General features: G+C 51.8%; 1 protein-coding gene across 2 annotated transcripts in view; it reads left to right on the top strand.

Moving 5' to 3' along the window:
- Window positions 1-27,523, top strand: part of ITFG1 (integrin alpha FG-GAP repeat containing 1) — a 48,166-nt gene that overhangs the window by 2,862 nt on the left and 17,781 nt on the right. For both annotated transcript variants that reach the window (XR_013996867.1, XM_081107435.1), the window contains exons 3-9: window positions 530-675; window positions 1,700-1,757; window positions 3,076-3,150; window positions 10,792-10,886; window positions 20,722-20,783; window positions 23,188-23,269; window positions 26,416-26,510. Coding sequence is in view for 1 of the 2 variants with exons in the window: in XM_081107435.1 (XP_080963561.1) it covers window positions 530-675; window positions 1,700-1,757; window positions 3,076-3,150; window positions 10,792-10,886; window positions 20,722-20,783; window positions 23,188-23,269; window positions 26,416-26,510 (613 nt within the window). In the remaining variant the exon portion in view is untranslated. The remainder of the gene's footprint in view (window positions 1-529; window positions 676-1,699; window positions 1,758-3,075; window positions 3,151-10,791; window positions 10,887-20,721; window positions 20,784-23,187; window positions 23,270-26,415; window positions 26,511-27,523) is intronic.

The following is a 27,523-nucleotide window of genomic DNA, read 5'->3' as shown; positions in this document are numbered from 1 at the left end:
CAGGTCAGCCGTGTTTAGGAGGGGGAGGGGGTGGGGGGAAGTAAAGGGAGGGAGGGGGGAGGTAAAGGGAGGGAGTCCTTTGCACTGGAGAAAAGATCAGTGATCTCTGTTCTCATTTTCTCTTTCTATTTTAAAAATATATCTTTATTGATTTCAGAGAAGAAAGGAGTGGGAGAGAGAGAGAAACATCAGTGATTGGAGAGAATCATGGATTGGCTGCCTCCTGCACGCCCCACACAGGGGATCGAGCCCGCAACTCAGGCATGTGCCCTGACCGGGAATCGAATCTGTGGCCTCTTGGTTTTTGCCTCGATGCTCAACCCCTGAGTCACACGGGCTGGTCATGGTCTTGTTTCTTAAAACCACTCTGCATTCATCCTGAATTCTTCTGTAGACCAAAGGGGCTTACGTCCATGAGGGATGATAAGATACTGAGAAGAGAATGAGATAAACCGGTTCTGTGAAATTATAGCTTTTGCATTGGAAGTGTCTGGTGTGGGACAACTATAAGGTGTCCTTTCTCTTGCAGGAATCTCAGTGCACTGATCACAGGTGTGGTGCCGGGGGATTACGACGGAGACTCACAGATGGACGTCCTGCTGACGTATCTCCCCAAAAATCATGTCGACGGTGGATTAAGTGCTGTCATCTTCTGGGGGAAAAATCAAACATTAGGTGAATTTGTCTTAGGAGTTTTTACTATTTACCATTGGATAGGAAAGGGTATTTTTATGTAGCAAAAATTTTGTTCTGAAGTCAGATTTTTTTTAAAAATTGCAGTTCTTGAGTGTCAGTGATTGTGTAAAAAGAAAAGTCCATTTTCTGATTTTTCATTCTCAACATAGACCTGTTCTGAGGTCAGTTCCAGAAAACAATTCAGTCTGGATAGCTTAAGAAGAGAGATTTATTAGAGGGTTTTGATGGATGAAGAGTACACCGTAGGCTGAACTTTCTGGAACAATCCCCAAAGCCTGCAAGGAAGCGACTGCCTCTTCACCATCAAAAAGTGGCCATTGCACAGCACCTGCCAGGATGCCCCTGTGAGCACCCGCTATCATTCTCCCCGCAAACTGGGTGCCCTGCACCGGCCTCTGGGGACTCACAGTTCAGTGATCAGACCCAAGAAGACGTGCAGGCCGCAGCGTCCCCACGCGCCTGCCTTCCGGAACTCCCAGTGCACCCAGTGGGCAAGGCTCATGCTTACCTCCAGGTTTCAGGTGCCAGGCTGGCTGAAAAAGGCTGCCCAGGGAGGCACTGCCAGGGCGGAGCAGGGTTGAGAGTCAGACCACGTCCCCTCCAGACCTCCAGTCTTATCTGAAGCCAGTTCATCGTAGCGAAGCAGACAGCTTTGTTCCTGGAGGGTTGCGGCCGTGTTCTCTGTCACATGGGGGCGTAGACAGGACTCTCGTGCTGCAGATTCAGCCCGTCAGCGCGGACCTGAAGGAGGAGGCCCGCGTGGTGGGTCGAGGGAAGCGCCAGTGGAAGTCGGTGTCGGGCCGGTCGCCACTGTGGCGTGAACTCGCCCGGTGGTGTGTCTTTACAAACGGGCTGCCGGTTTGAGCTCTGTTGGTAGTGTCTCCGTAATGGTGACAGTTGGAATTCGTTAGAGATGAATCTTGGAAATAATTGAAAGACTTTTTCCTATGGATATAAAAGGTAATCCACAGGGCCTGTGTTTATGTGTTTGCTTTCTTTACAGATCCTAATAACATGACCATGCTCAACAGGACTTTTCAAGATGAACCTTTGATTATGGAGTAAGTATGCACTTGCTTCCCTTTGAGTCACTTTAAACTTACAAACATAAAATAAAGTTTTCACATAAAAAACTACTTTGCTGCCCAACCAGTGTGGCTCAGCAGTTGAGCATCGACCTATGAACCAGGAGGTCAGGGTTCGATTCCCTGTCAGGGCACACGCCTGGGTTGTGGGCTCGATCCCCAGTGGGGGGCGTGCAGGAAGCAGCCGGTCCATGATTCTCTCTCCCTCTCCTTCTTCTCTGAAATCAATAAAAATATATGTTTTTTAAAAACTACTTTGCTAAGTAGTAGTGACACTAAATTCACTCTCCCTTTAAAGCCGATAGGGGCCCGGGCTCTCAGTGATGTATTTATTTGCCATGATGGAGGAAAGAGGAAAATGAAATTCTATATTTTTGAAAGAAGAGGGGATTTGTGTTTTCTTTCTGTTTCAGTAGTTTTGATTGTGTCTGTTACGGATCCATGATAATTCCAGCCATGTCATTAATCAGAGAATTAAGAGAACTGCTTTGGGGTAAAACTGTTACTTCATGGGTGGATATCCAGAGTACAGGATTTCCTCCTGCGTTTTACAGGGGTTTTTATATTTAGGAGAAACTTTTGTCCTTTTTTACAGCTCTTCCTTAATGTTCTCACTTATTTCCTCAATACAGACTCATACAGGGATAAAATTAATACAGATTTCAGGGATTTCAGGAATGCGGTAGAGATCATTTGGGGGACAGGCAGCACATGGCCACTCTGTCCTTTCATAGTTATTAAAGTCACAGTCATAACATCAATAGGTCAGTGGCCCTCAGAGCTCTGTAAACCCATGGACTGACCTCCTTACGGCACTCAGCTTGGTTTCTTCCATTGCTGCATGTTTTCATTGTTATCGCAACATGCAGCGGCCACTTTGGCCACTTGGATACCAGCCGGTTATTTTTCCTAAGTCCATCCGACTGAACAGGTTGGGTCAGGCTCTGCAGTAAGTGGCGTCTCCGTGTCCCTCAGGGATGGACGCGGTCAGGCAGAGGTGGCGGCAGCCCCAGGGTCTAGAGCACAGGTTTAGTCCCGCTCACCCTGCACCCCTGTGTGCAGCCGGACCCTGAGACACGTGCTCTCCTCGTGGCCACGGCAGGAGGGCCGGAGCGTCTGGTGACCACCGCTAAACCCTTTGCCTGGAGGTGACCCTGTCCCTTCTGCTGACCTTCCTGGACCATAGCAGATGCTGTGAGCATCCTGATGTCTCCCACCCCTCCTGGGGGTCCTTTTCCTTCTAAAGCCACGGTTGAGAATTGGATAAAATCGCTGCCTCCTGTTTTCTTTTCAGCTTCAATGGTGATTTAATTCCTGATGTGTTTGGCGTCACGCATGAAGCCAGCCAGCCACAGATTCTGTTAGGAGGGTGAGTAAACGACATGCTTATTACCGTGTAATTCAGTGTAGGTGTCAGCCCTACGGGGACTGTGTCTGTGTGAGCCGATTGCGTTAGCCACTGGAAACCCTTGGTGGGAAAGACGCGGAAAGGGCGTCTGGTCCGCGTGAGCGCTCCCAGGCCGTCCGGCTGGGGCTGCAAGTGTGCGCTGTGGAGAGCAGCTGCAGCTCCCGCCCTCTGGACACGGGAGACCCAGGCCCCGGGGCCGTGTGCAGGCTGGGTGATCGGATGGAGCCTGATTCTCCGCCTCAGCGCCCAGGCTCAGGGATGCACTGCCTTCCTTTTCCTTGTATTTGTTCAGTGAGCAATGACTGCCTATCAGAGTAAACAGCCCTCCCTCGCCCTGGGGCTCTTCCGTGTACACTTTCTCCTTGACCAGTGATATGCGAGGACTCTTCCCGTCCCAGCAGCTGTTCTCGGGAGAAACCATCTGGAGCCTTGCAATTCTAAGATCGTTTTTTTAAATATATTTTTATTGATTTCAGAGAGGAAGGGAGAGGGACAGAGAGAGAAACATCAATGATGAGAGTCATGGATCAGCTGCCTCCTGCACACCCCACAGTGGGGATCAAGCCCGCAACTTGGGCCTGCGCCCTGACCGGGAATCAAACCATGATCTCCTGGCTCACAGGTCAATGCTCAACCACTGAGCCACGCCGGCCGGGCCAGTTCTAAGATCTTCATTACAGTTCCTCTAGGCTTAAAATAGAGCTGTCCTAACACAGAATTCATGACAAGGCACTTTTCACTACTAGCCTGTTCCACTTGGCTACTTTCTCTTGTATCTGATCACAAAACTGCTAAGAGGGATTTTGCAAATGAAGCCACATTTTGGTTCCTGAGGACAGAGTGCAGTGTTTACTCTTGCCTTCCCAGCACACAGACACTTCCCTGGACCCATCATCTGCCCAGGGGCTTGGAAATCAATGGCGGCTCCTTCTGTGCTTTGGAGAAGCCGCGTATTTTTATGGTTAGGTTTTGAGATGTGATTCACAGGCACGCAGATGAGTCAGGTGTTAAAATTCAAGGTGATGAAGAGAAGCTGTCACACTTGCTGTCACTTTTTCCAAAGGTTTGCAGTCAGGAACGTGGGTGTCTTGCTGCTGTTCGTAGTGACCTTTGACTTGCTGTGAATCCTGAACCAGAGACTTGTTTACCCCCCAAGCTTTGAAAAGCGCCTGGAAGAGAACCTGGTTAACAGGCCAGTGGAGGGAGGTCCTGCTTTGGCTTCGCCAGCAGCCACGTGTGTGTGTGTGTGTGTGTGTGTGTGTGTGTGTGTGTCCCCCCGCGCTGGAGGGGGCGGGGCCGGGCGGGTGGGACCTGCCTTGGTGGCCAGGAGCCTCGTGTGTGGGGGTGTGGGACCTGCCTTGGTGGCCAGGAGCCTCATGTGTGTGGGGGTGTGGGACCTGCCTTGGTGGCCAGGAGCCTCATGTGTGTGGGGGTGTGGGACCTGCCTTGGTGGCCAGGAGCCTCATGTGTGTGGGGGTGTGGGACCTGCCTTGGTGGCCAGGAGCTGTGGAGGGTGGGGGTTGGGGGCTGCACAGGCCACTCCTGCCACAGCGAGGCCTGCGAGTTTGCCTGTTGCTGGGACTGCACAGGAACCTGTCTAGAATCTTCATGGACTTTCTCCTGGGTCTACAGGAAACCTACCTAGAATATCATGTGACAGTCGCATAGCTTATTTCCTTATTAGAATTCTATATTAGATTTTGCCTCTCTGATGATTCATGAAAAACTATGGCTTTTAGAACTGGTTCTGGCCCTGGCTGGTTCACTGAATGGTCAGAGCGGGGCCCACACACCAAAGGGCTGCGGGTCGGTTCCCTGTCGAGGGCACGCACTTCAGTGGCAGGTTTGATCCCCGCCCTAGTCGGGGGATGTGGGGGAGGCAGCCAGTCAATGCTTCTCTCTCTTTCTCTCCCCCTCCTACCTCCCTTCCACTCTCTCTAGAAATGAGTCAGGGGAGGGGGCTATCCTCAGGCAAGGATTAAAAAAAACTTAATAATTGTCAGTCCCTCCTGCTGGTGTCATTATTTTAACATTGGCTGCTTTGGGTGATCTGCCCTACGCTCTGTAGTCTGTCCTTGGCTCGGCAGTTTTTATAATCTTCCTCGAGATGCATATTCACACATTTATGTGAACTGGAGAAATGCGGCCAGACTCCTTCAGACAGAAATAACTTCCTTTTGGAGGCTGGTGAGAGAGTGAGGCCTGGCTCTGCGGATTGATTATAGGGCAGACATTTTCCCTACACTGAACCCGCAGCTACGTCAGCAGCTCTGCAGTTCCCTTTTTGCTTTTAATACGGAAAACTTGAAACGTATGCGCAGGGGGAGAGGACAGCCATGAATTGGTGCATAACGCACCGTCATCCAGCTGTCACCATCAACTCCTGGCCAGTCTTAACTCATTCACTTCTAGCTCCCTCCCCAGACATGTGTAATCTGTGGCGAGCTGGCACGGCCATGGCATACTCAGCCCCAGGGCGCCTTACATGCCATGCCAGCTCAGCCTGGTTCAGTGACCCTGAGAGGGGACGGTGAAAAGATTAGAAAAGACAGACAAGAGAATGGAAGCTGGGTCTCGGTGGGACTCTGCCCTCTCGGGTGGAGAGACAGCGCCAGCGCCCACAAGCCGTGTCTTTATTCTATAGCAGATGCCACGAGGCAAAGTAAGGGCGTGATCAAGATGTTTACAACATTCTCGTGGGTTTCAGTCCCACGCAATTACATGCACCTGAACTCTATCACACAGGCACGTGGGGCCACGTGTTCGGACCACAGGTTCAAGCTCACAACTACAGCTGTTGGCTGTGATTGTGCTGGGAGGGCTCTGCCCTCCAAGCTGGGACTTGCACGTGGCCACGAGAGGACTGTGCCTTCTCATCAGTCCAAGGCTTGAACCTATCCAAACACTGTAGCCGCTCTCCACAGTAATCTGTACACGTTTGAGTATATAGCTCTAAAAAATAAGGATTTAAAAAAATACATAATTACAGTATATCAGACCTAACAAAATAAGAAGAATTTCTTAGTATTATATTCCCAGGGAGATTTTAATAGGACATATGAACAAGAATTCTTAGCACCTAGTCTGTGAGGGCAAAGAGTGGGTGTAGACTGCTGATCCTGTCTCGCCCTAACGGTGCCATAGGACACATGAGCCAATCCGTGTTAAAGCTCCTCTCGGCTCTTACAAATACCCATTTCCCCTACAATTTCACCTTTGGCTTAGTACGTGATCAAGCAGTATAATGTGTGTTCTTATCAATTGTACACGTAGTTAAAATAACCTCAGGTTTATTTTAAACACTTGGATACATAAACAAAACCACTTAGATACCAATTTTAATTGACATACCGACTTGTAGACCTGCATTTCTTCAGAGACATAGGATCGAGTGATCGCCAAGAAGACTTCGGATATAGAAACTTTTCCATCATGATGAAGCTCTGTAAGGAAGTGGGATGGAGGCACAACGTCAAGGATAGAGGGAACGGTCGCAGTTGAAGAGGAGCGTGCCGTGTGTGTGTGGGTGGCGGTCCCCGTAGCAACTCAGCATGGCAGTTATATTCCACTGGATGCATTTTTAAGAGTAATTGTTTTATTTTAAAATCTCAACAATTCTAGTAGATTTGAAGATTTCCTATTTTGTAGCTATCTAGGCTGATGAAAATATTTAGGTTACATTTCTTAGAAATGAATTTAAATCTGTGTTCAAGGGCACACAGGTTTTCAAAATTCTTTTAGAGCCTGTCTGAGCAGAAATGTGTGAGGGCCGGTGGGCTAAAGAACGAGGCTGCCATGGCTGGTGTGGCCCAGTGGTTAGAGCATCAGCCCCTGGACTGAAGGGTCCCGGGTTCGATTCTGGTCAAGGGCACGTACCTCGGTTGCAGGCTCAAACCCCTGCCCTGGTCAGTATGTGTGGGAGGCAACCAATTGATGTGCCTCTTTCACATCAATGTTCCTCTCTCTCTCTCCACCCTCCCAGCTCTCTCTTAAAATCAATGAAAAATATCCTCAGGTGAGGATATTAAAAAAAACAAAGAAGAAGACTGAGGCAGCTTGGAGAAGCATGCTAGAGTCTCAGCCAGACCCATCTTTATGCCAGACCCATCGCCTGGGCAGTGCCCTCACTGGGCTACCTTGAACAATGATAATTCGGCATAGGCTGATCGGGGGAGAGTGGGTGGACTAGCAGGCACTTCAAAGAGCAGTTACCATAGGCAACCAAAAGCTGTGGTTGACATTAATTACATTTAAATGGATTCTTTGATAAATGCTGTTCTTTGAGATTAAGGGTGATGAGGCCCACAAATCAGAACACCTTGACATGAGTATGCTTCCCGTGGGGGGAAAAGCTAATAATTGGAATTTTCTACAGAGGTCAAGAAATGTCAACCAATACACTCAACCTGGCTCAGCACTGCCCACTTTCATCGCTGCTGTTTCTTCCTTTGTAATCAGAATAGCTTGTACTTGCGACCTTGGCCTTCCAATGGAGTTGAGCACAGATGAGATGATAGCTTATGTGAGCACAGTTGCTTGAGAACTACCGTGTCTGCTCTTATTACTGAAAAGCTATGAGTACAAAGAGCCGCACTGAAGGTAGAAGGAAAAATGAATTCTATTTTGAACTATAACATGTTAAACCATTTGATTCTGATAAACAGCTGTATCTGTATTCCATTCTCAACCATGAGCATGCAGCACGCCTTGGTACACAGCGGCGTGGTGCATGGGCCCTGCATCCATGTGAGGGTCAGGTAACCGCCTGTAAGAGGTGTCCATGTGACACAGCAGAGGACAGGCAACGCATATCCACGTTAACACTGCGATGGCCTGCAGGATTCATGTGAAGTGTTCAGGGAGCAAGATCACAGTTAATGTTCGTGAGGAGTTTCCAACTCAGATGTCTTGAGGGGCCCAGGAGGAAGCCGCTGCCTGCGGGCGCTCGCCAGGGGTTGTCAGGCCTGCTGTTCCCAGGGAAGCTGGAAATCCAGGTTTTTAGGTGAAACCTGACTTTTTACTTAAGCTTTAGCAGTGAATTCAAAACTTTTAAAACAACGGAAGGCTCAGATAAAACATCTTTCTACTGGATATGGCCCATCACCTCTGTATTACTCTTGCCTTATCACTATTCTCAATTCTTCATTTGAAATGCACATTTTTGTCAAATAGTTCCTAGGAAAAATATCACCAGTTATTTGAAGTTTTCCAAAATTCTAGTTGTAGCTTACTTTAAAGCAGACCTGTAGAAAATTCTGTAGGCAATGAGATCAGTAGCTGTGCTGATAGTAATTAATCACAGACCCATGATTAACCTCATTAAGCTCAACTTCATAAAAGCCTGTTTTTAACTCAGTTTGGCCTATAATTACAAGTTTGTTGGAAACACCAGGAAGCGCTCCTGAAATGACTTTGGGTTAAACTTGTCATAGAATCTCCACCTGAGTCTGATTATTTTGTAACTAAAAATACCTGAACGCTTAGAGTTTAAAGGACCGATGAATGCATGGCCTATCCTGAAAAGAAGTGAACCAGCCAGTATTCAATTGAACTTAATTGAAATTATTCTAAGCATTTCTAACCGTGTGTAGTCTGAAAGAACACGGCGTGGATGCCTGGCATTGAATTACCTTACAACAAATGCTAAATACAGTTTCTCAATTGATAAAATTCATCATAACCTTAAATTATGGGGTTTTGGTTAAAATAATAAAATTAGGGTGTGCGGGTAGTGCTGGGTTTTGTTTTTCCTGCCATGTTCAGCTTACAGCCAAAGCCTGACGTGTGCTAAAAAGAGTGTATACGGGGGTCATTGGGAAGAAGTTACTCTGCGGAAAAATCCCTCCTGATGAATGCGTATTCTCTCTCCCAGGCTCCCACTGCCAAGCACAGATTAGCGATTGTTCCTCTCCACTCTCCAAACACATCAAAGCTGAATTCACAAGCAAACCTTGTTTGCGGCACAGCCCGTGGATACTGTGTGGACAATTAAGTTGGACTTAATGAGCCTTAAATTGCTCTTCAGAGATGACGTGTCTGTACTTCCATAGGAGCTGGGACATCATGGGGGGAGCAAATTCTAAGTAGAGGTAGAGTGGGAGGTGCTACTGAAGCCTCTGACTCGGGGCGCCAGCATCTGGGCAGGTCCTGGTTAGGCCTCGCAGGCACAAAGCTAGGGGTCAGGGTGCCTGGAGGGGCTCACCCCTCAAAGAGAAGGTTCCTCCAGTGGCTGCAACGCAAACCACAGCACCGTTAGAGGAGAGCGTGTTACAGGGAGCGGTTGGAGGAGAGCAAGGCCTTTTGCAGGAGGCTGATTGGCGTGGGGCCTTGCGGACGGGAATGCCTGCTGATGAGGACCGGGGGGGGGATGCTCTCACGTAAGCGTGCTCCCCTCAGTTCTGCGGGTAGGTGCCTCGTGTGGAGAGGCAGGGCCCTGTGTGAGTCTGTGTCTGAGCTTTGAGGGATGCCGACCTGTTTCCCACAGGCGCCGGACCACGTCATACTCCTGGCTTTTGCTGATGCCATCCGCGGCCTGGGAGCGGTTGCTCACTGGTTTTGATGTGCGTTTCCTCTCTGACGGATGATGCTAAGCATCTTTTGTTGTCTGGGCAGCCATTTGTATGTCTTCTTAGGAGAAATGGCTAGGCCGGGGCCGTTTTTAAATTAGGTTGTTTGTCTTTCTGATGTTGAGCTGTAAGAGTTGTTGATGTAGTCTGGGTACCAGAGCCTTATCAGAGATGAGATGTCTTATGATGTACAAAAGTTTTTAATTTTGATTAATCCAGTTCATCTAGTTTTCCTTTTATTGTTTGTTATTTTGGTGTCATGCCTAAGAAGCCATCTCCAAATCCAAGGTCATGAAGGTTTATCACTGTTTTTGTAAGAGTTTTCTAGTTTCAGCTCTTGGACCCATTTTGAGTTAATTTTTGTTATATGGTTTGAGGTAGAGTCTTAAATTCATTCTTTTGCATGGCTCAAACTTTAAAATTAATATTCATACAAGATAGCCATCACTACAGTCTAGGAAAAAACATAATTAACCATTTTTTCTTGTATTTAGAAAAGATCTATAAATATAAGAGCTAAAACTATAAAACTCTCAGAAGAAAGCATTGCAGTAAAACTTTATGACCTTGGATTTGGAAATGAATTCTTATATATGACACCAAAAGGACAAGCAAGAAAGAAAAAATAGACATTGGCAAGTCATACATTAAATGAAGATCTAGGATTCAGTCTTTATAAAGAACTCTTACAACTCAAACGTAAAGCAATAAATAACCCAATTTTCAAACAGGCAACGGCTTTGAGTAGACACTTCTCCAAAGAAGATATACAAATGGCCAGTGAGCACAGGGTAGTTACAATAAAACAAATGGACAGTAATAAGTGTTGACAAAGAAATGGAGATATTGGACCCCTCCTACATTGCTAGCGAGAATGTAAGGTGGGGAAGCTGAGGTTATGTGAAACAGCTAAATAAAGGAAATAAAAAATTTTACACGTCTGCATGCACCGATTGTTTGTTTGTTTGTTTGTTTGTTTTAAAACAATGCTCATTTGATGTTTGACTTAAGAAAATCTTTGTATTGTTGTTCTTAGGAATTTATCCTGGCACCCTGCATTGACCACTAAAAGTAAAATGCGAATTCCACATTCTCACGCATTCATCGACCTGACTGAAGATTTCACAGCAGGTGAGCTGCACGTCCGTGTAAACTCCCTCTTTTGAACGGCCAAAGCGTCGTGAGGCCGTATTTCCTATGTTCTTAGCAAGCACTTTCTAACCGTATGTTTAAATGCTTAACAAACATGAGGAGGTCGGTGACATGGCTGCGTGGGGGAAGCAGGGCTGCGATGAGCAGGTGCTGTTGTTTGCGGGCCGCATCAATATGTAGCTTTCCCACACGGAGCGTCTCAGGGTCACATGCAAAGCTTAGGACTGTGGCTGTGGGGACTTTATCTGAGCAGATACAGACAATAATGGAGACTTTTTTTTTTTTTTTTAGAATTCTGTCCATTTTTCTAAAAAATACAAATTAAACCATTTCAACCCCTAAGATCTCATAAGGCTATCTTACAAATCCCTTCTAAATGCATTTGGTTTGAACCGATTCAAATTCTGCTGTAAATAATAGCTGATCGTTATCAGGAAGCCGGAGCGGGCTGTGAGCCCAGCCGCAGTGTTTCTGCTGTCCCCCGCGGTTCCCGACAAGGACGGGGCACCGGGGAGGCAGAGGGACAGAGGGGCGGGGATGCTGCTCGTGAGCAGCCTGCACCTTCTCTGACCCTCGCACGTGTGTATTCCTGAGCACGTCTGGTGGCAGCATCCCCCTCGCCTGTTTCATAACTGCTAGCGCCTGTTCCCCGTACCTGCACTTAACCGTCCTCACCCGCGCTCCCCGACAGCCCATGAAGCATTGCGTCCGGCCGTCACTGTGCTTTCCGACACGGAGAGCGCGTGCGCTGAAAGCAGGCCACTGAGGCCGGTGACCCCCGGCAGGGCCTGCCCGCCTCACATCGGGGCTCACGGGGCTGCTGCTGCCCGTGGCCTCAGCCCTCGAAAACGTCAGGAAAGGCTGCTGACTCGCCAGCGGTGAAAACGTGGGAGCCGGGGGAGCTGAAGCGCTTCCCTCGCTGAGGCCGAGCCTCCCCGCAGCAGCAGGTGCCCCGAGAAGGGCCTGCGGGGCGGAGGGAGCCCGCAGAGCTGCCGCCCCCGGGGGCGGGACCTGGTCTGATGGAAAGTGTGTACTGAGGTGTCTTAGCGCGTTTTCCTTAAAGAAGGAAAGTAAAACGTGGGCCTCTGTGAAAATTCACTTAAAGGTGTCGCTCCCCTTACCCTTCCCTCGTTCTCACTGCATTTATTCTCTGTTAATAGCGGTGCCAGTTAACCTGCCCCGGGAGCACCTCCTGCCGCTGAGCAGCCTGTCAGGAGCCTGCACACCTGATCTGGGCGGGGGGTGGAGAGGGGGGACATTTAGGAGCTGATGCGAGGGCTCCTCCTTCCCGTCCTGGGTCCCGCCCGCTGGAGCCTGCACGTGGTGGGCAGGGCGCTCCCTCTGATGTGCTCACCGACACGGGGTCCGGCGGGCAGGCTGTCCCGGTGTGGGCAGGGCTCTCCGGGGCCGGGGCGCCATCGGGCACACGGGAAGGAGCAGCGGCACCTTCGCGATTAGCATTCTGAGCGGAGGCCGCCGCTCGTGGGTGAAATCTCTCCTGTCAGGAAGGAGCTGAGTTATTTGGGGGCGTGATTGCCTCGGTGACCTTGCTCGGTGTCTCATTTATTTCAGGGACAGGAACAGAGGAGGCAGCCCGAATCAAGTTAATATTTTCTTCTTAGTAACAGATTGCCTTGGTCATACTCAGGCTTTTATAAATGACGGCACTGGAGAGTCCCAGCTGACGGAAGTGGGCCACGCGAACGCAGAGCCGTCGAAACACGGGCGACAGCAGCGGGCGGTTCAGATTTCCTCCCTCGGGTGCAGGTGGTGGGAGAGGTCAGGGCCACGTCTGAGCTTCACGCCTGTCCCCACACGGGCAGTGGCTTCCCGAGGAGTACTCAGATGCTGGTATTCACTCAGCCCTTTCCTGTGCCGGCCTCTGCTTCCTGCCATCCCCTCGCTCCCACGCACGTCCACAGGGGATGCGGCGAGAGGACTGAGAGGGTTGCCTGTTCCTCTGTCGTTGGTGTTGGGCGCGTGGATGCTGTGGACAGCGGTGCAGCAGCTGCAGCCAGGCCGCCCCCTGTGCGCCTGCTCTGCCGGGTCTCCCGGGCCTGGCTGTGGCTGAGGAGGCGCGAGGAGCGTTGGAGAGCCACTCTTCTGAGCGCTCGGACCCTGAACACGGTTGATGAGGCTCCCGTCACACTCACACCACCCCGACGCAAAGGAGTCGTGTGACTTCTGTGCTCAGGGACCTCTGGGCCCCTCCGCACCCTCTGGATGGGCTGCCGTCTGGAGCCTGCGCACGCGGTGACAGGCCTCGCCCCGGCTCTCCGCCCCGGGTCCCGCTGGCACCCGCCTGCGAGGGGCTGACCTCGGCCTTCCCCTGCGTGGCTCCGGGCTCCTCGCTGCCCTGCCCTGGCCTCTGCTGTCCCCTCTCCTCGGCCTCTCAGCTGTGCCCTGGTGACAGCCCAAGCCGGGTACCTTTATGGCGTGGGGAACCCTGATGCTTTAGTCCCCTCCTCCCCATCCTCCACTTCTCTCCTGTCCAGGGCATCGCTGCGTCTCTTGCAAATGCACATGACCTCTGGGCTTGACTCCCACTCAGACACCGATGCTGGGACACCAGCGCCTGCAGGGGGGACGCATCGTAATCACGAGCTGGGAGCGCCCCTGCTCAGCCCCGCGCTCCTCAGCCAGGCCCCCTCCAGCCGCCGGCCCTGGGCTCGGTCTTCCTCCTGCAGTTTCACCGTTTGAAATTGGAGGCTCCCTCTCATCCTGATGGCTGTCAGGTGCTCTGTCTCCCTCCCGCCTACCCTCCCCCCCCCCCGCCCCCCACCCGCTCCTGGCTCCTCAGAGAAGGAAGCAGAACTGCCTGCTGTTAGCAGCGGCTTCTGAGCGAAGTGAGCTGTCATTGTGAATAACTCACTGTGCATGTCTCCTGCCTGCCGGGGACCGACATTTCCTCAGCGCCAGCGGCTGCCCTGCCCTTGCTGTGACTTTGCAAAGTGTTTGCTCCGAGTAGCTCCAGAGGCGAAGGCAGACCGCCCTCCGCCCCTCCCCCCCAATAGGCGTCAGAAAATGGGAAGGACGCGCGGGTGTTCCTGCCACTGCCACGCGCGCTGAAGGGAGGACACGGTGGGTGTGCACGTTCCTCACACACCCAGCGCCTGGGGCAGCCGGGCCCGAGGCTGTGCGACAGCTACAAGCAGGTTGTGTTCCAGGTGGGACCTCGCACGCCTGGCCTGCAGCTGGGGACAGATGTGCTTTCACCTGGCCCCGGGCGTGGCCGCTGACCATGGACGCGCAGGAACGCGGCATTTCTGCCTAAGTGGGAGGGAGTGTTTGAAACTCGGCGTTTTTGACGGCATTTTGAGATGAATATTTTTATTAATAGAACTCTAGAAGAGAAACTTTATTTTTAAACAGCCTTTGGTTTCCTTAAATTCTGAGCTCCTACTGACTGTGTAATAATAAAAATCAGATGTTTTACTTCTATTATATAGAGTTTCCCAGGTACTAACAAACCCCAACGGTGAATGTTAATTCCTGTCCGTCTTTACCACGATGGACAGCGCTGAGCTGACATGGGAACGGGGGCTGGTTTCTGAGGTTTGGGTTGGAATGTAGACTTTAATGAAGCCTCTGGCCCCGCTCTGTCTCCTTCGCAGCTCTGGCTGGGGGCTCCGCGAGACTCCGTGGGACTGAAGTAGAGCAGGATAAGCTTGCGGAGCCTCCGGGGGCGCCCCTCCGCCCCATCCTCTCCTTGTACTTGGTTCCTGTCTGCCGCAGTGTCGCAGGCTCTGACCTGACTTAGTGGGGCTTGAGTGTTAGAAGAGGATGTTCGGGGTCTCCTGCACGGCCCTCTGACCTTAGAGAGAAAGGTGAGCCCTCTCCTTGCAGGACCGTCTCCGCGTGACCTATAAATAGGCTGTGCTCTCCCAGCGCCCTCTGCTCGCCCAGGGCACAGGGCACGGGGCGGGAGGCGGACCGGGGGACAGGGCACAGGGCCCAGGGCACGGCACAGGGCACAGGGCGGGAGGCGGACCGGGGTACGATGAGTCACTGTCCGGCCTGCTGCTTGCACGGCGGCCGTCTGTCTCCGTGTGTTAACGGTGCGTGTGGAGCTGAGGTTGGGTTTGAGATCGCAGGTGGCTGTTGATCTCACCTCATGGGCTCTCCGTTGTCACGGTGAGCACTGTTGTGCTTGCTTTGCTTCGACAGAGATAGACTCACCATTCCACACGTGACGTGTGGGCACTGCTTTCCTCAAACTCCGTGATCCAAGGAAAGTGCCTCTCAGAACTGCTCTTAATTCAGACTAGATGGCTCGGATGGGTCTGCGAGCAAATGTCGTAAATGCCAGTGTACTTAGTGTGTGTACTACACTCTACACACTAAGAGGAGCTTTGCCTAGTAATTGCTTTTTAGTGAATTACAGGCTGAGAATACGTCTTATTTTAATAACTTGCTTCAGCGTGGCGTCCCTGAATGATCCGGTTATTTGGTTCTGACTCACTCCGTACATGAGGAGGTTCACACGCAGTAAAACGTCCTGCGTTGGTCGCGTCAGCATTTCACTGATGTCAGCACCGTGAGCCCTAAAATGACGCGCTTCCCACTGCGCTCTGTCAGCACAGACGTCGCCTCGGGAAGCCCCAGCCCCAGGCAGGGAGCTCTGGCCCTCAGGCCCTCAGGCAGGCACGATCAGCCCTCCCATGGCCTGGCTCCCCCTCAGCCTCCAGGGCAGCAGGTCCCTCGAGCCAGGGGCCCCACTTTCGTGTTTCTCGGGACCTGAGCGCCAGGCACGTGGAGGCGCACAAGAGACGCTGCGTGAGGGTGGAGGGCGTGGAAGAAAGGGGGAGGCCTTAGTCCAGCCACACCTCGGGGGGCGAGGGCGAGACGCCCAGCGCTCGTGCCTCCTGCGCCTTCCCCAGGGACTGGGATTCATGACACGCGAAGTGTGTGATCACTGCCCTGCTCTGGACTCGGCAGAAAGAGCCCCTTCCCGGTGTCCAGAGTGGCCTGTAGGCACCTCAGATGGCGTCTCGTCAGGCCGCCCTGAGGGCCGCAGGGAGCCCCTCGTGCCCAGAAAGGAAGCGGACCAGCTCGCAGGGAGGACAGCGCGCAAACCAGGATTCCAGGCCGGCGGGCTCCTGCCGGCTGCTAGCAGCGGCTCCATGTTAATAACTCAGATCCGGCCTCGGCCGTGGGAGCAGACGGCCCGCGGAGCTCTGCCGCCCGAGCGCGGTGTGTGGCATCACGGACGGATCAGCCGTCAGCGACAGCAGCTTCTGCTCCCAGCCCTGCCCCTGTCACCTCCACTGATCGTGCCACTTAAATGCAGTGCTCCCATCGCATTTGCTCCTCAGCGTTCGCCACGGTGCTAGAGTGTTAGAGAAGAAGCACAGGTTTCTTCTCTAACCCCAGCCCCTGCGTAAGAGCCCATCACGTGGGAAAAATTAAGAATTCTGTTGCCCGACCTGTGTGGCTCAGTGGTTGAACATTGACCCCTGAACCAGGAGGTCATGGTTCAATTCCCAGTCAGGGCACAGGCCCGGGTTTCGGGCTCGATTCCCAGTAGGGGACGTGCAGGAGGCAGCCGATCCATGATTCTCTCTCATCATTGATGCTTCTATCTCTCCCTCCCTCTTCCTTCCTCTCTGAAATCAATAAAAGATAAAAATAAAAAAAAAGATGAATTCTGGGGCGCGCTCTGTGGTCAGTGCCATGGAAGGGGGCAGGAGCAGGGGGTCTGATTCAGCGTCAGTAACAGCCTCCTCCGCCCTCCGGCCGGGGCCACTGCCCGCAGAGCCCTGCCCGCTTGCCGAGCTGTGATGAGGGCCCAGCCTGGTGCCTCTGCGCTGACCAGTGCTGGACGCAGACGGACGCGGCCTGTGAGAATGGTCTTTTCAGCCACGCTGTTCCCGAAAGGACTGGCGCTTGGGGCTGGCTGGCTGTGCCTTCCCAGCAGCTGAGGGGGTCCCTCCATTTCTCAGGGCGTGGGCGGGTGTCCAGCACCCGCTCCAGCTACCCCGAGTGCATGCCCTCTCATTTCTCTGTCTATGAGTCGTTTTGTGTGTTTTTTTAATTGATTTCAGAGAGGAAGGGAGAGCGAGAGGGAGATAGAAACATCAATGAGGAGAGAGAATCATGGACCGGCTGCCTCCTGCACAATCCCCTACTGGGGATCGAGCCCGTAACATGGGCATGTGCCCCGACCGTGAATCGAACTGTGACCTCCTGGTTCATAGGTCGACACTTAACCACTGAGCCACACTGGCTGGGCTGTGTGAGTTACTCTTAACCACAGGTAGGCCGAGCCCCTCACTGGGTTGCTGACTGGGAGATTTTCTAGCGCTGCTTCTATTCTCATTCAGAGCCAGAGGCATGACTCTTCATATTGAGTTGTTAATAATTAATTGTCTCTATTTTTATTTCTCCACATAATGAATCATTTATTTTCTATAACCTCCGTGCGTAATTGAATAGTGAGATGAATGTTTAAAATCAATTTTACAAGGGACTTCCAATCCCTTATCTCACTTCACTGGTTTTCAAAGTCTTAGCGCAGACATGAAGATACAATCAGCAAAAATTTTGTTATAGTTCTTACATTTTCTAAATATGAGTGAAACGACTGGAAGCTCTTAACATCTTTTATGCAAGTATTTTGAGACTAATGCAACATCTACAGAAAAAACTGCATTTTTTTCCCAGGCCCGGTGACGGGCTCCGGTAGCGCCCACCGCTGTTCCTGCTTGGCCGTTCGCTAACAATTCCGGGCGGTAAGGGCGGTTACGGCAGTGAGCCGCGGGTGCCTGTGCAACGGCGCCTCCTCGGTTGTGCTCACGTGGGCCCAGTTGGAACAGTCACCTGTTCACATTAAGTGACGGCATCACCGCCCCTTTTCCGGCTTCTGGTTCTTTCAAACAGCTCGGCACTGGCATTGAGGTGGCTCAGTGACCTTAGACATCTCTGTGGCTGGTAATCCCCATAACTTTCTTATGCTGATTACCCACATTTTCAGATAATATCTATACTAACAAAAGGGTAATATGCTAATTAGGCCGGATAGACCAGACGTCTTCTGGATGTCCTTCCGGACAAAGCCTCAGTGGCTGCGAGGGCCGGCAGTGGCAGCAGCAGCAGGGTGATGGGGGCAGTGCCTTCCCCTGATTGCCGGTCGCCTCCCAAGGGGGAGCGGGCCTAAGCCGTCAGTAGGATATCCCCTAACAGTGGTTCTCAACCTTCCTAATGCCGTGACCCTTTAATACAGTTCCTCATGTTGTGGTGACCCCCAACCATAAAATTATTTTCATTGCTACTTCATAACTGTAATTTTGCTACTGTTATGAATCGTAATGTAAATATCTGATATGCAGGATGTATTTCCATTGTTAGCAACCCACAGGTTGAGAACCGCTGCTAAGGGCTCCCAGACTGAGTGGGTACAGAGCTGGGCTGAGGGAACACACACACACACACACACACACACCGTGCATGAGTTTTTGTGCACTGGGCCTCCAATGATAATATAAAAATGTAATGGCTTTTCAGTGTTCCTAGTAGTCACTGCAATAGGTGAAAACAATGCTCATTTTAATGAAATGCTTTAACATAAGACCTTTCTTCTCCCAAGACTTCCCATCAGAAACGCAATCAAGTGACTATTTTTAGGCAGTCCACGCAAATTTGCAATATATACAGTATTTCATAATCCAACAGCCGTTGGAGCACCTGCTGTTTCCAAGCACAGAGGAAGCAGAGGGAGGTGGAACGCACTTCGGCGTGACCCTCCCCAGCGAGAGCTCAGGAGAGACAGACGGAGACCAGCCTACCATGGCCACTGTGAAGGCCACAGCGGAGGGAGAGCCAGGCCCAGGCGGAGGAGGGGCCTTGGGACGGGGGGGCCATCCCAGCTGAGTTTGAGGACAGCACGAGGCGCTGGGTGCACCGAGGAGGTTCCTGGGAGGGTGCAGGGAGTGAGCCTGGGCACGGGTGGGCGGGCGTCACCGGGACGAGGAGGCGAGGGGGCGACCCCACACCCGGAAGACGGGAGAGAGCTCAGAGGCGTGCTTGTGCGGGGTCGTGCTGATGGCGGTGTGGAGGGGCCTGGTGTTGTGTTGTAAATCAGCGAGTGAGCTACAAGACGCCTTAATGAGCCAATCAATTAGGAGAGTGTCTCTTCCAAATCTCTGAACAGCACACACAGGAAGTTTCCCGTATTTATACTTTTGAGCTTCTTTATCTGCAGGTTTCACAAAGGGCTCTGTGTGAGTTATTGTTACAGACAGTTTGTGATCTTGGATACGTAAAGAACAAACATTTGGCATAAGAATATGGGAAGTGCTATCAGTATTAACCCATTACGTTAGATGCTGGCTTGCAAGGTCAGACAGTTTTTATCTTTTTCTATTATTCAAACTACAACAGTTATTTTATAGAATAAGAGACTGTCTAAAAATGCCAGAGTTTGCAGAACAAGGGCCTACCTAACAATAGCAGAGAATTCAAGCAGCAGTTTATACAAGAGGGAGGTTACTGTGCCTCACTGGGCGGGGGGAGGGGTTGGCTGCGGTGTCATCGCGCAGGCCTCAGACTGTGTTCGGGACCCTCCTGGGTGGGCGTGCGTTTGACCGAGTAAAGGACTGTCTTCGTAATAGACCACTTTCTGTCCGGCAGAGCCTCCTGGGAGTGGTGGCCCGCAGGCGGAGATGGCGGGTGCGCGACAGAAGGATGGGTTCACGTACCCGTGCCAGGAGCTTTGAGTTCAGCGAGTAATAAAGGGAGCAGATTACTCACCTCCCTGGGGAGCTGGGGGAAGCCTTTATTATAATGACTACATAAACTAGCTTCATCCAATTCACATGGAATCTTTACAGAAAACACAAAACAGGAATGACCTTTTCCTGCACACATTTCCTTTAAAACAGTCAGGTCTTCCCATCACTCTGCACAATTCCCAGGTTTAAAGCTCAAAAGAATAACGTTGGACTGTCCCTGGGAGTCAGCTCATCCCTTTGATCCCCGCGCTCACCGAGCACAGCTGCCATCGCCAGCCACACGGGGCAGGTGCGGGCGAGCTCCCCGCCCCCCTGACCGCGCACAGACGGTGTCTGATCCCTGCGGCCTGTTGTTGAGTGAATTTCATCAGTCACTGTGCTTCTCTCTCCGGGTAGAATAGAGGGAGGTTATTTTTCTACTCAAAATTTGAAATACAACTGGCTCATTTAACACGAGTGCTAGAGACCTGGGATTCTGTGGGACTTTGGTGTGAATAATACTGTGGCTTGAACCTGAGTGGGATATATGGGTTCACACTGCTTTTAGGGAGGGACAGCAAACTGTGATTACGCCCAGAATATCTTTTCTCAAAATAGAGTCTACCTCATACAAAAACAGACAGAATGCCCCGCGTGCAGGGGGAGATGTAACTGGCTTTATCGAGTGACTCGAGTCGGCAGTGCCCGCCAGCAACTAGGAGGGGCCGAGGGGCTGCGCAGTGGGAGGGTTCTATAGGGAGAAGGCGGGGCAGGGAGATGCTCCCAAGGGAAGGGGGTGGCTTGGGGCCTGGGCCTCCTCTCTGGGGGAGGGGTGCTCCATGGATGGTGTGATTGCTGCGGAGGGGAGAGGCCTCCTGGTGCTGAGGGCTGTCGGAGGACTCCTCCCTCCCGATGCTCCCTCTCCCAGCACCCCCTCAGCGCAGCAGCCCGGTTCGCCTGCTGCTTCCTCTGCTGGGATAGGGCTCCTCACAATAAGCTTAACGCAGTGTAAGCAGCTGAATGATGACGGCTCTGTGCCCGCTTCTTCCTGTTTCCGAGCACACACATCAGTAACAAAGCTGACAATTCGGTTCTTTTTCTTCTAGATTTATTCCTCACGACATTGTCAGCCACGGGTACCTCGCAGTTTGAGATCTGGGAAAATGTGGTAAGAAATCTTTTCTTTGAAGCATTTTTAAACGATGTATTTCAGTAAAAGCACACAGTTTTAGAAAATAAAGCGAAAGGAGTCACTGGTCGGTTGGTTACAACAATAAATAGAATGAGGTGAGGAGTCTTTGGCTGGGCTGCTGTGTGCAGGCGGCTGAGCATCGTGAAGGAATTGCTCCGCTCAGCATTAGCCCCTGCATCAGCGCCCGCCCCTGCATCAGCGCCCGCCCCTGTATCAGCGCCCTCCCCTGCATCAGCGCCCGCCCCTGCATCAGCGCCCGCCCCTGCATCAGCGCCCTCTCCTGCATCAGCGCCCGCCCCTGCATCAGCGCCCTCCCCTGCATCAGCGCCCTCCCCTGCATCAGCGCCCTCCCCTGCATCAGCGCCCGCTCCTGCATCAGCGCCCGCCCCTGCATCAGCGCCCTCCCCTGCATCAGCGCCCTCCCCTGCATCAGCGCCCGCCCCTGCATCAGCTCCCGCCCCTGCATCAGCGCCCTCCCCTGCATCAGCGCCCGCCCCTGCATCAGCTCCCGCCCCTGCATCAGCGCCCGCCCCTGCATCAGCGCCCGCCCCTGCATCAGCGCCCGCCCCTGCATCAGCGCCCGCCCCTGCATCAGCGCCCTCCCCTGCATCAGCGCCCGCCCCTGCATCAGCGCCCGCCCCTGCATCAGCGCCCGCCCCTGCATCAGCGCCCTCCCCTGCATCAGCGCCCTCTCCTGCATCAGCGCCCGCTCCTGCATCAGTGCCTGCCCCTGCAGGCTCAGGGCAGCTGCCAGTTAACACCTGCCAGGCAGCCCCATGGGGGTGGGAGCAGCCCCCACTGGGCTGTCTGTCAGCTGTTGAGAGGCGGGGCTGTCAGTTAATTTGTCAGCTGATGGTTTATTGAAGAAAACTCTTTATAAGAGACTAACGTTTTCTTCCTTGCCTTCAGGCTTATATTAAAATATACACACACACACACACACACACACACGCACGCACATGAAAACAGATACTAAACTTATTGCCAAGTTGACCAAGATTAAGGATTTTTTTTCCCAATACATATTATTTTGTAATTGCAGGTAGAAGATTCCGAAACTGATTTCATGATTTGATTTGATTTATTCTTAGCTTGCTTTATGATATGAAAGGTTCATTCATGAAGAATAAATCACCCCAATCTTAAAGTTGGATTTCAGGCTACAGAGTACGGGACAGGGTCTGAGGACCCGCCAGCCTGCATCAGCGCCCGATCACACACACCAAGTCAGGGCCCTGGCTCTAAACAAGGGAGTTTGACCTTTTAAAAACTTATAAGTGGCCTGGCCGGTGTGGCTCAGTGGTTGAGCGTCAACCTATGAACCAGGAGGTCACGGTTTGATTTTGGGTCAGGGCACAGGCCCAGGTTGCAGGCTTGATCCCCAGTGTGGGGTGTTGAGGAGGCAGCAATTGATGTTTCTCTCTCATCAATGTCTCTCTCTCCCTCTTTCTCTCCCTCTCTCTCTCTCTGTAAAATGAATAAAAACGTATTTTTAAAAATGTATACGTTTTTAAAGGTTTTAGGACAGAGTGAGATGCCTCAAGCTTTTATTATTGCAATGAGTGTGGTACTGCATGTCAGACGGTCTGTATGGAGAGTGCTCATCTAAGCACCTGTTTACTTACCTCTGAAATGTATTTGTCCAAGGCTTTTGTGAGGATCAGTGGGATAATGTATGTAAGGACTTCCTAGCGTGTGCACACAGCGGCGCACGCTGTTAGCGGGACTGTCCGTGAACAGTGTAGTCACACCGTTTCTGCTCCTGCACCGCCGCCTGCACCAGCACCTCCACCTGCACCTGCACCAAGAATCAGTACAGTTCTCACCTCATTTTAATGTTTTTTCTTAACTGTCTCCAACAGAATCTTTCCCCTTGAAATCTGTAAAGCATCGTGTCTTTGCAACTATTTGTCACCTTCAGAAATTCTGATTTCCTGATTTAGACCAGCGGTCACCAACCGGGGGTCCGCAGACCACTGGTGGTCCTTGAGGTCCGAAAGGTTGGCGACCGCTGATTTAGACCATATCTCCCAACTGCACATAAGCCTTTGAGGGGAGGAGCTATTTTTTATAGCTCTGAGCTTTTCCCAAACTCCCATGCACATGACGAAGAGGGCGCTCGGTATGTCTGGAATTGGGGTGACGATGTAGTAGAGGGTGTCACACTGGGACCGACAGGAAAGCCGGCCAGCTGTAGGGCTTCATCCACCCACAGCACTGCCCTGTGTTTTATGTAAAAGTGGAGCAGGACACTGGGACGGATTTTGTGCAGGACAGCAAAAGCCTAAAGTTACTTATTTCCTGCTTTCGTTAAAACTCTTTCTTTCATGCCTGACAAATGAATTATAGAGTCTAATCCAAAATTTTCTGCCTTTAACAGGATGGAAACTTCTCTAGCAGGACTGTACTTGAAAAACCTCAAAATATGATGGTGGTGGGACAGTCAGCGTTTGCAGACTTCGGTAAGGTTGTTTCCATCTTGCCCTTTCACCCCCACACTCTGCCCCGGTCGGATCAGTTCCCCAGGTCAGCAGACAGCTGCCTTCAGAACCAGTCAGCGTTGTGCGTGCGATGTGGGCAGACCTTCATGCAGTGGAGCAGTTTACAGCGTGTGTTTAGTAACAGAGCGAGCTCAGGGGTGCCTGCCTGTAGGGAAGGTTCTTGTATGTCCAGGTTATGGAACCAAAATAACGGAAGGAGTTCGCCTGCCTCTGGCGACGTGAACACCAGAGCGTTGTATCTGCAGCCAGTGGCGGGCAAGAGGCACACCTGTTAGGCATTCCTCCAGGGGCATGTGGTCTCCGCCTTGCATAGGTTCTGTACCACAAGCCAAGCTGACGTTGGCTGGACACCGCCATTGGCTGGGGACACCCAAGCACAGATGCTCTCTCCTGTGCCCTCGGGGCTGAGCTGGAAGAACGGGGGCGGGTGGGAGGGGTCTGGATTCCTCCTGAGAGGTGGCAGCTCTCCCTCCTGCCAACAACACCTCAGCCTGACACTCGGGGTGCAGGCAGAATGCCACCCCGCCCAGAGGCTGTCTCCCCATTATCAACCGAGGGTGACGGCGATAGGCACCTCACAAGGCTGGCTGAGGGGAGCACAGCGCCGGCACATCGTAGGAGCACAGGGCGTTGCTGTCTTCCTATTGGCCTTGCCTGGCTTGGTCCGATGGCTGAACCAGCGCGTCCCTGTCACAGCGACAGTCCCTGTCACAGCCGGAGGTCGGATCGTGTCGGTGGAAACGTGACCCTGGACCTCCGTGGTGGCTGGGACCGTGAAGCACAGTGCAGCACGCCGTGGTCTTGAGCGCACGCCTGGCGCCTGGTGCAGTCTCTACTGCGGCCGCCAAGGATGGAAGCGCGAGGCTGCGTCAGTGACAGACCCTCCGCACCCGCAGGGCAGATGTCTGTGGGCCAGTGCACTTCTCGGGCCTCCAGACCTCCCTGAACCCTGGCTCCGTGGATAGAGCGTCGGCCTGCGGACTAAAGGGTCTCGGGTTCAGTTCCAGTCAAGGGCATGTACCCGGGTTGTAGGCTCCATTCCGGTCCCTGGTCGGGCGCATGTGCCTGACACATGGATGTTTCTCTCTCTGTCTCTCCCCCTTCCACTCTTTCTGAAAACCAATGGAAAAATATCCTCGGGTGGGGATTAACAACAACAAAAATCGCACTAACTATAAACATAGACATTTATATGTTGACACTTTTTAAATGTGCAAACTATAGGATATAGTCAATGAAGAAACAACATTTCTCCCCTATTTTTAATAACTTTAGGTAGCATATGAATAAACATATTCTAGCTTGCATATGAATTAACGTATCAGTAAACTTTAGATAAATATCCCACAACTTCTACTTAAAAGTCCTGTCCATCTGGTGTGGCTCAGTGATTGAGCGTCGACCTATGAACCAGGTCACGGTTCAATTCCTGGTCAGGCACGTGCCTGGGTTGTAGGCTCGATCCCCAGTCGGGGGGGCGTGCAGGAGGCAGCCGATCGATGATTCTCATCATTGATGTTTTTGTCTCTCCTTCTCCCTTCCTCTCTGAAATCAACAACAATATTAAAAAAAAAAAAAAGTCCTTGTATTCTTAGTTGGTTTTAGGAAAAAACAAGGTTGCTAATGAGCCCAAAAAAGCAGATGGCATGAGTAAGTCTGAGTATTAATATATGCAGAATATGCGTTTTCCTATACGTTAAATAAGCCTATGAATATTAATATGTACAAATTATGGATTTTCCTATGCATTTGAGAAGCCTGTGAACCGCCTCCTGCCTTCATCTGCCGCCCTCCCACTTCCTTTGAACCAAGTCATGGGAATGACTGACAGGCAGGAAGTCAGCATGACTCCAGACATTCGCCATTCATTTGGTGTAAAAAAAGGAAGGAAAGAAAGGAAAGCGCATGCTTGAATGAAGGCTTAGCTCACAGGAGGAGTCCGTTCCAGAAAGGAGTCTAGGAACCGAAGCTTTCCACAGCTGTGGTGGAGTTTTTAGCTCCGAGCATAAAATCCTAAAAGGTCCTTTTAAATCTTTTAAATGGGGCCGTTGTGGTGCGTCCACAGCGAGGTGGGCGCTGCTTTCTCAGGAGGCCGCACCTACACTGTCCCATCACCGGTGCTCCCTGCGCTGCCCTGCCCATCATAGTCCGGCTGCTTTGTTTTATGTTATCTTCCCCGCAGACGCTAAGCGTGAGGAGCCTAAGGAGTTAGCCCAGGAAATTCAATGAAGCCTTCATTGTCCTTGAAGTGAGAGGGGCCGCTGAGGTCCTCCCACTGCCAGGTTCGCCCGCTCCGCCCAACACGCCTTCCTTCCTCCTGGCTGAGTATGGAGACTCGAGGGGCTCACCGCCGTCTGTCTCTCAATACCCAGCCCCGCCAGGGAGGACAAATTTCTTCCCGGTAGCCCTCGCACAGCCTCGGGTGCAGGCCTGTGTCGGCACAGGGACGGAAACATTAGACCCTGGCGATGAGTCGGTGATGAGAGCAACGCCGAGTCAGGCCCAGCCCTAGGAGCCAGGGGACTCCTCCCTGATGCGGACTTCAAAATATGCCCCCCACCAGGCTCCGGGACAGTAGATGGGGGAGCCCTGAGGGCCGCCCCCAGGGTCCTCAGTCACCCCCTCTCCAGAGGTCTTTGCAGACGTGCAGTGCTTGAAAATGCAGCAGCTGGGAATGACATCTTTTCCCTTCACTTGCTCTTTTATTGATGAAAATGTATTGCTTTCTTGAGGTCGGGGCTGTGAGCTTTGTGACCATTGAGGTCCCTGCTGTATAGGCGACACCTAAACGTGCATGTAACACAACCCGTGTGTAAACACATGTAAAATATGCCTGGTCATGGGTTACTGCTGACATGGGGCAGCGGGGATGAGGATGTAAATAAGTCAAAAGCCCCATTTTTTTAAATGGGCAATTTTAACATTAGACCCTGAAATGGAGCCTTTTTCCCCACTTTGGGTAAATATTTAGCCCAGAAAGGTGAGCCGTTAAAACAGGGAGCCAGTTCCACCAGCTTGCCCAGTGTGCCTGGGGGACGGCAGGAGCGTGCCCTGCCCCGGGAGCACGCGTGTGGGGGCTGCTGGTGGACTCGGTGCTTCTTTCGCAGATGGAGACGGGCACATGGACCACTTGCTCCCAGGCTGTGAGGATCGCGGCTGCCAGAGAAGCGCCATCTACCTGGCGAGGTCCGGGACAGAGCAGGTACATCACTTCGCTAACGTCGATGGGGTCCTGCCTTGAACAGCAGGCTCGGAGGTCAGGAAAGATAATCTGAAGAATAGAGCAGAGAGAAACCCAATGATCGACTTCCTCACTTAGTGAAATGCGCTTCCATCTAGTCTTGATCGGTTTATTGAGGGGAAAGTGCTGTTGTAATCATTGCGGGTAAAGAAAACCTGTTCTTGATCCTGTAATTAAATGATCTGTTAGCATTCTATATGCGGGGGGGGGAAGGGGGGGAGGTACACGCACCATAACTCTAACCAGGGCTAATGAAGAGCATCGTATCCACTTTCAGGCTAATCGGGTTTCTGTCTGCGATATCGAGATCTATGTCATCTCCCGCCAATTCCTCCCTTAGCCTGTAGGTGAACAATTTAGGATTCGATAGTCACAGCCAAGGACTAACGCGGAAACAATAGGTCATGACATTGAAAATTTCTCCCTGTGGACAGCGCCTGGCGGGAAAGCAGTAATAGGGTAGAACTAATCCCTTTTCCTTTCTTCTTGGAGGTAAAGAGGGTAGAATAACACATTGACTTTTAGCCCTTATAAGTACAAACATCACCTTTTATACTAAGACACTAACGAGAACAAGTCTCCACAGACAGCGGGTGCGGTGATTGCCCGAGGGAAGGGGCAGGGAACAGACAAAGGAGATTAATGGTGGCCGGAGGAAGCTTGGAACATGAAACACAATGCACAGGTGATGTGTTGTGGAGCTGTACGTCTGAAAGCTGTGTAATTCTATAACCATTGTCATCCCAATAAACGTATAGCATTCTAAACACATTTAGCTATTACAATCCTGTTATTATCTTGAAGTTCCTAAAAGTTTGAATCACTGAAAACATGAGGTCACACACACCTCATGCCGATTCGTAGGTGTCAGTAAGCCTGGTGGTTGGGCCCCTCTTCAGGTGGCAGACCCCGCACGCTCATCCGCACACAGTCAGCCTCTGGGAGATGAATGTCCCAGGGCTGTGGTGACTGTT

This window comes from Myotis nattereri (genome assembly GCF_964212035.1).
Source record: "Myotis nattereri genome assembly, chromosome: 15".
Lineage (NCBI taxonomy): Eukaryota > Metazoa > Chordata > Mammalia > Chiroptera > Vespertilionidae > Myotis > Myotis nattereri.
Note: the sequence above shows the minus strand (reverse complement) of the source record. Positions and strands in the feature narration are given on the sequence as shown.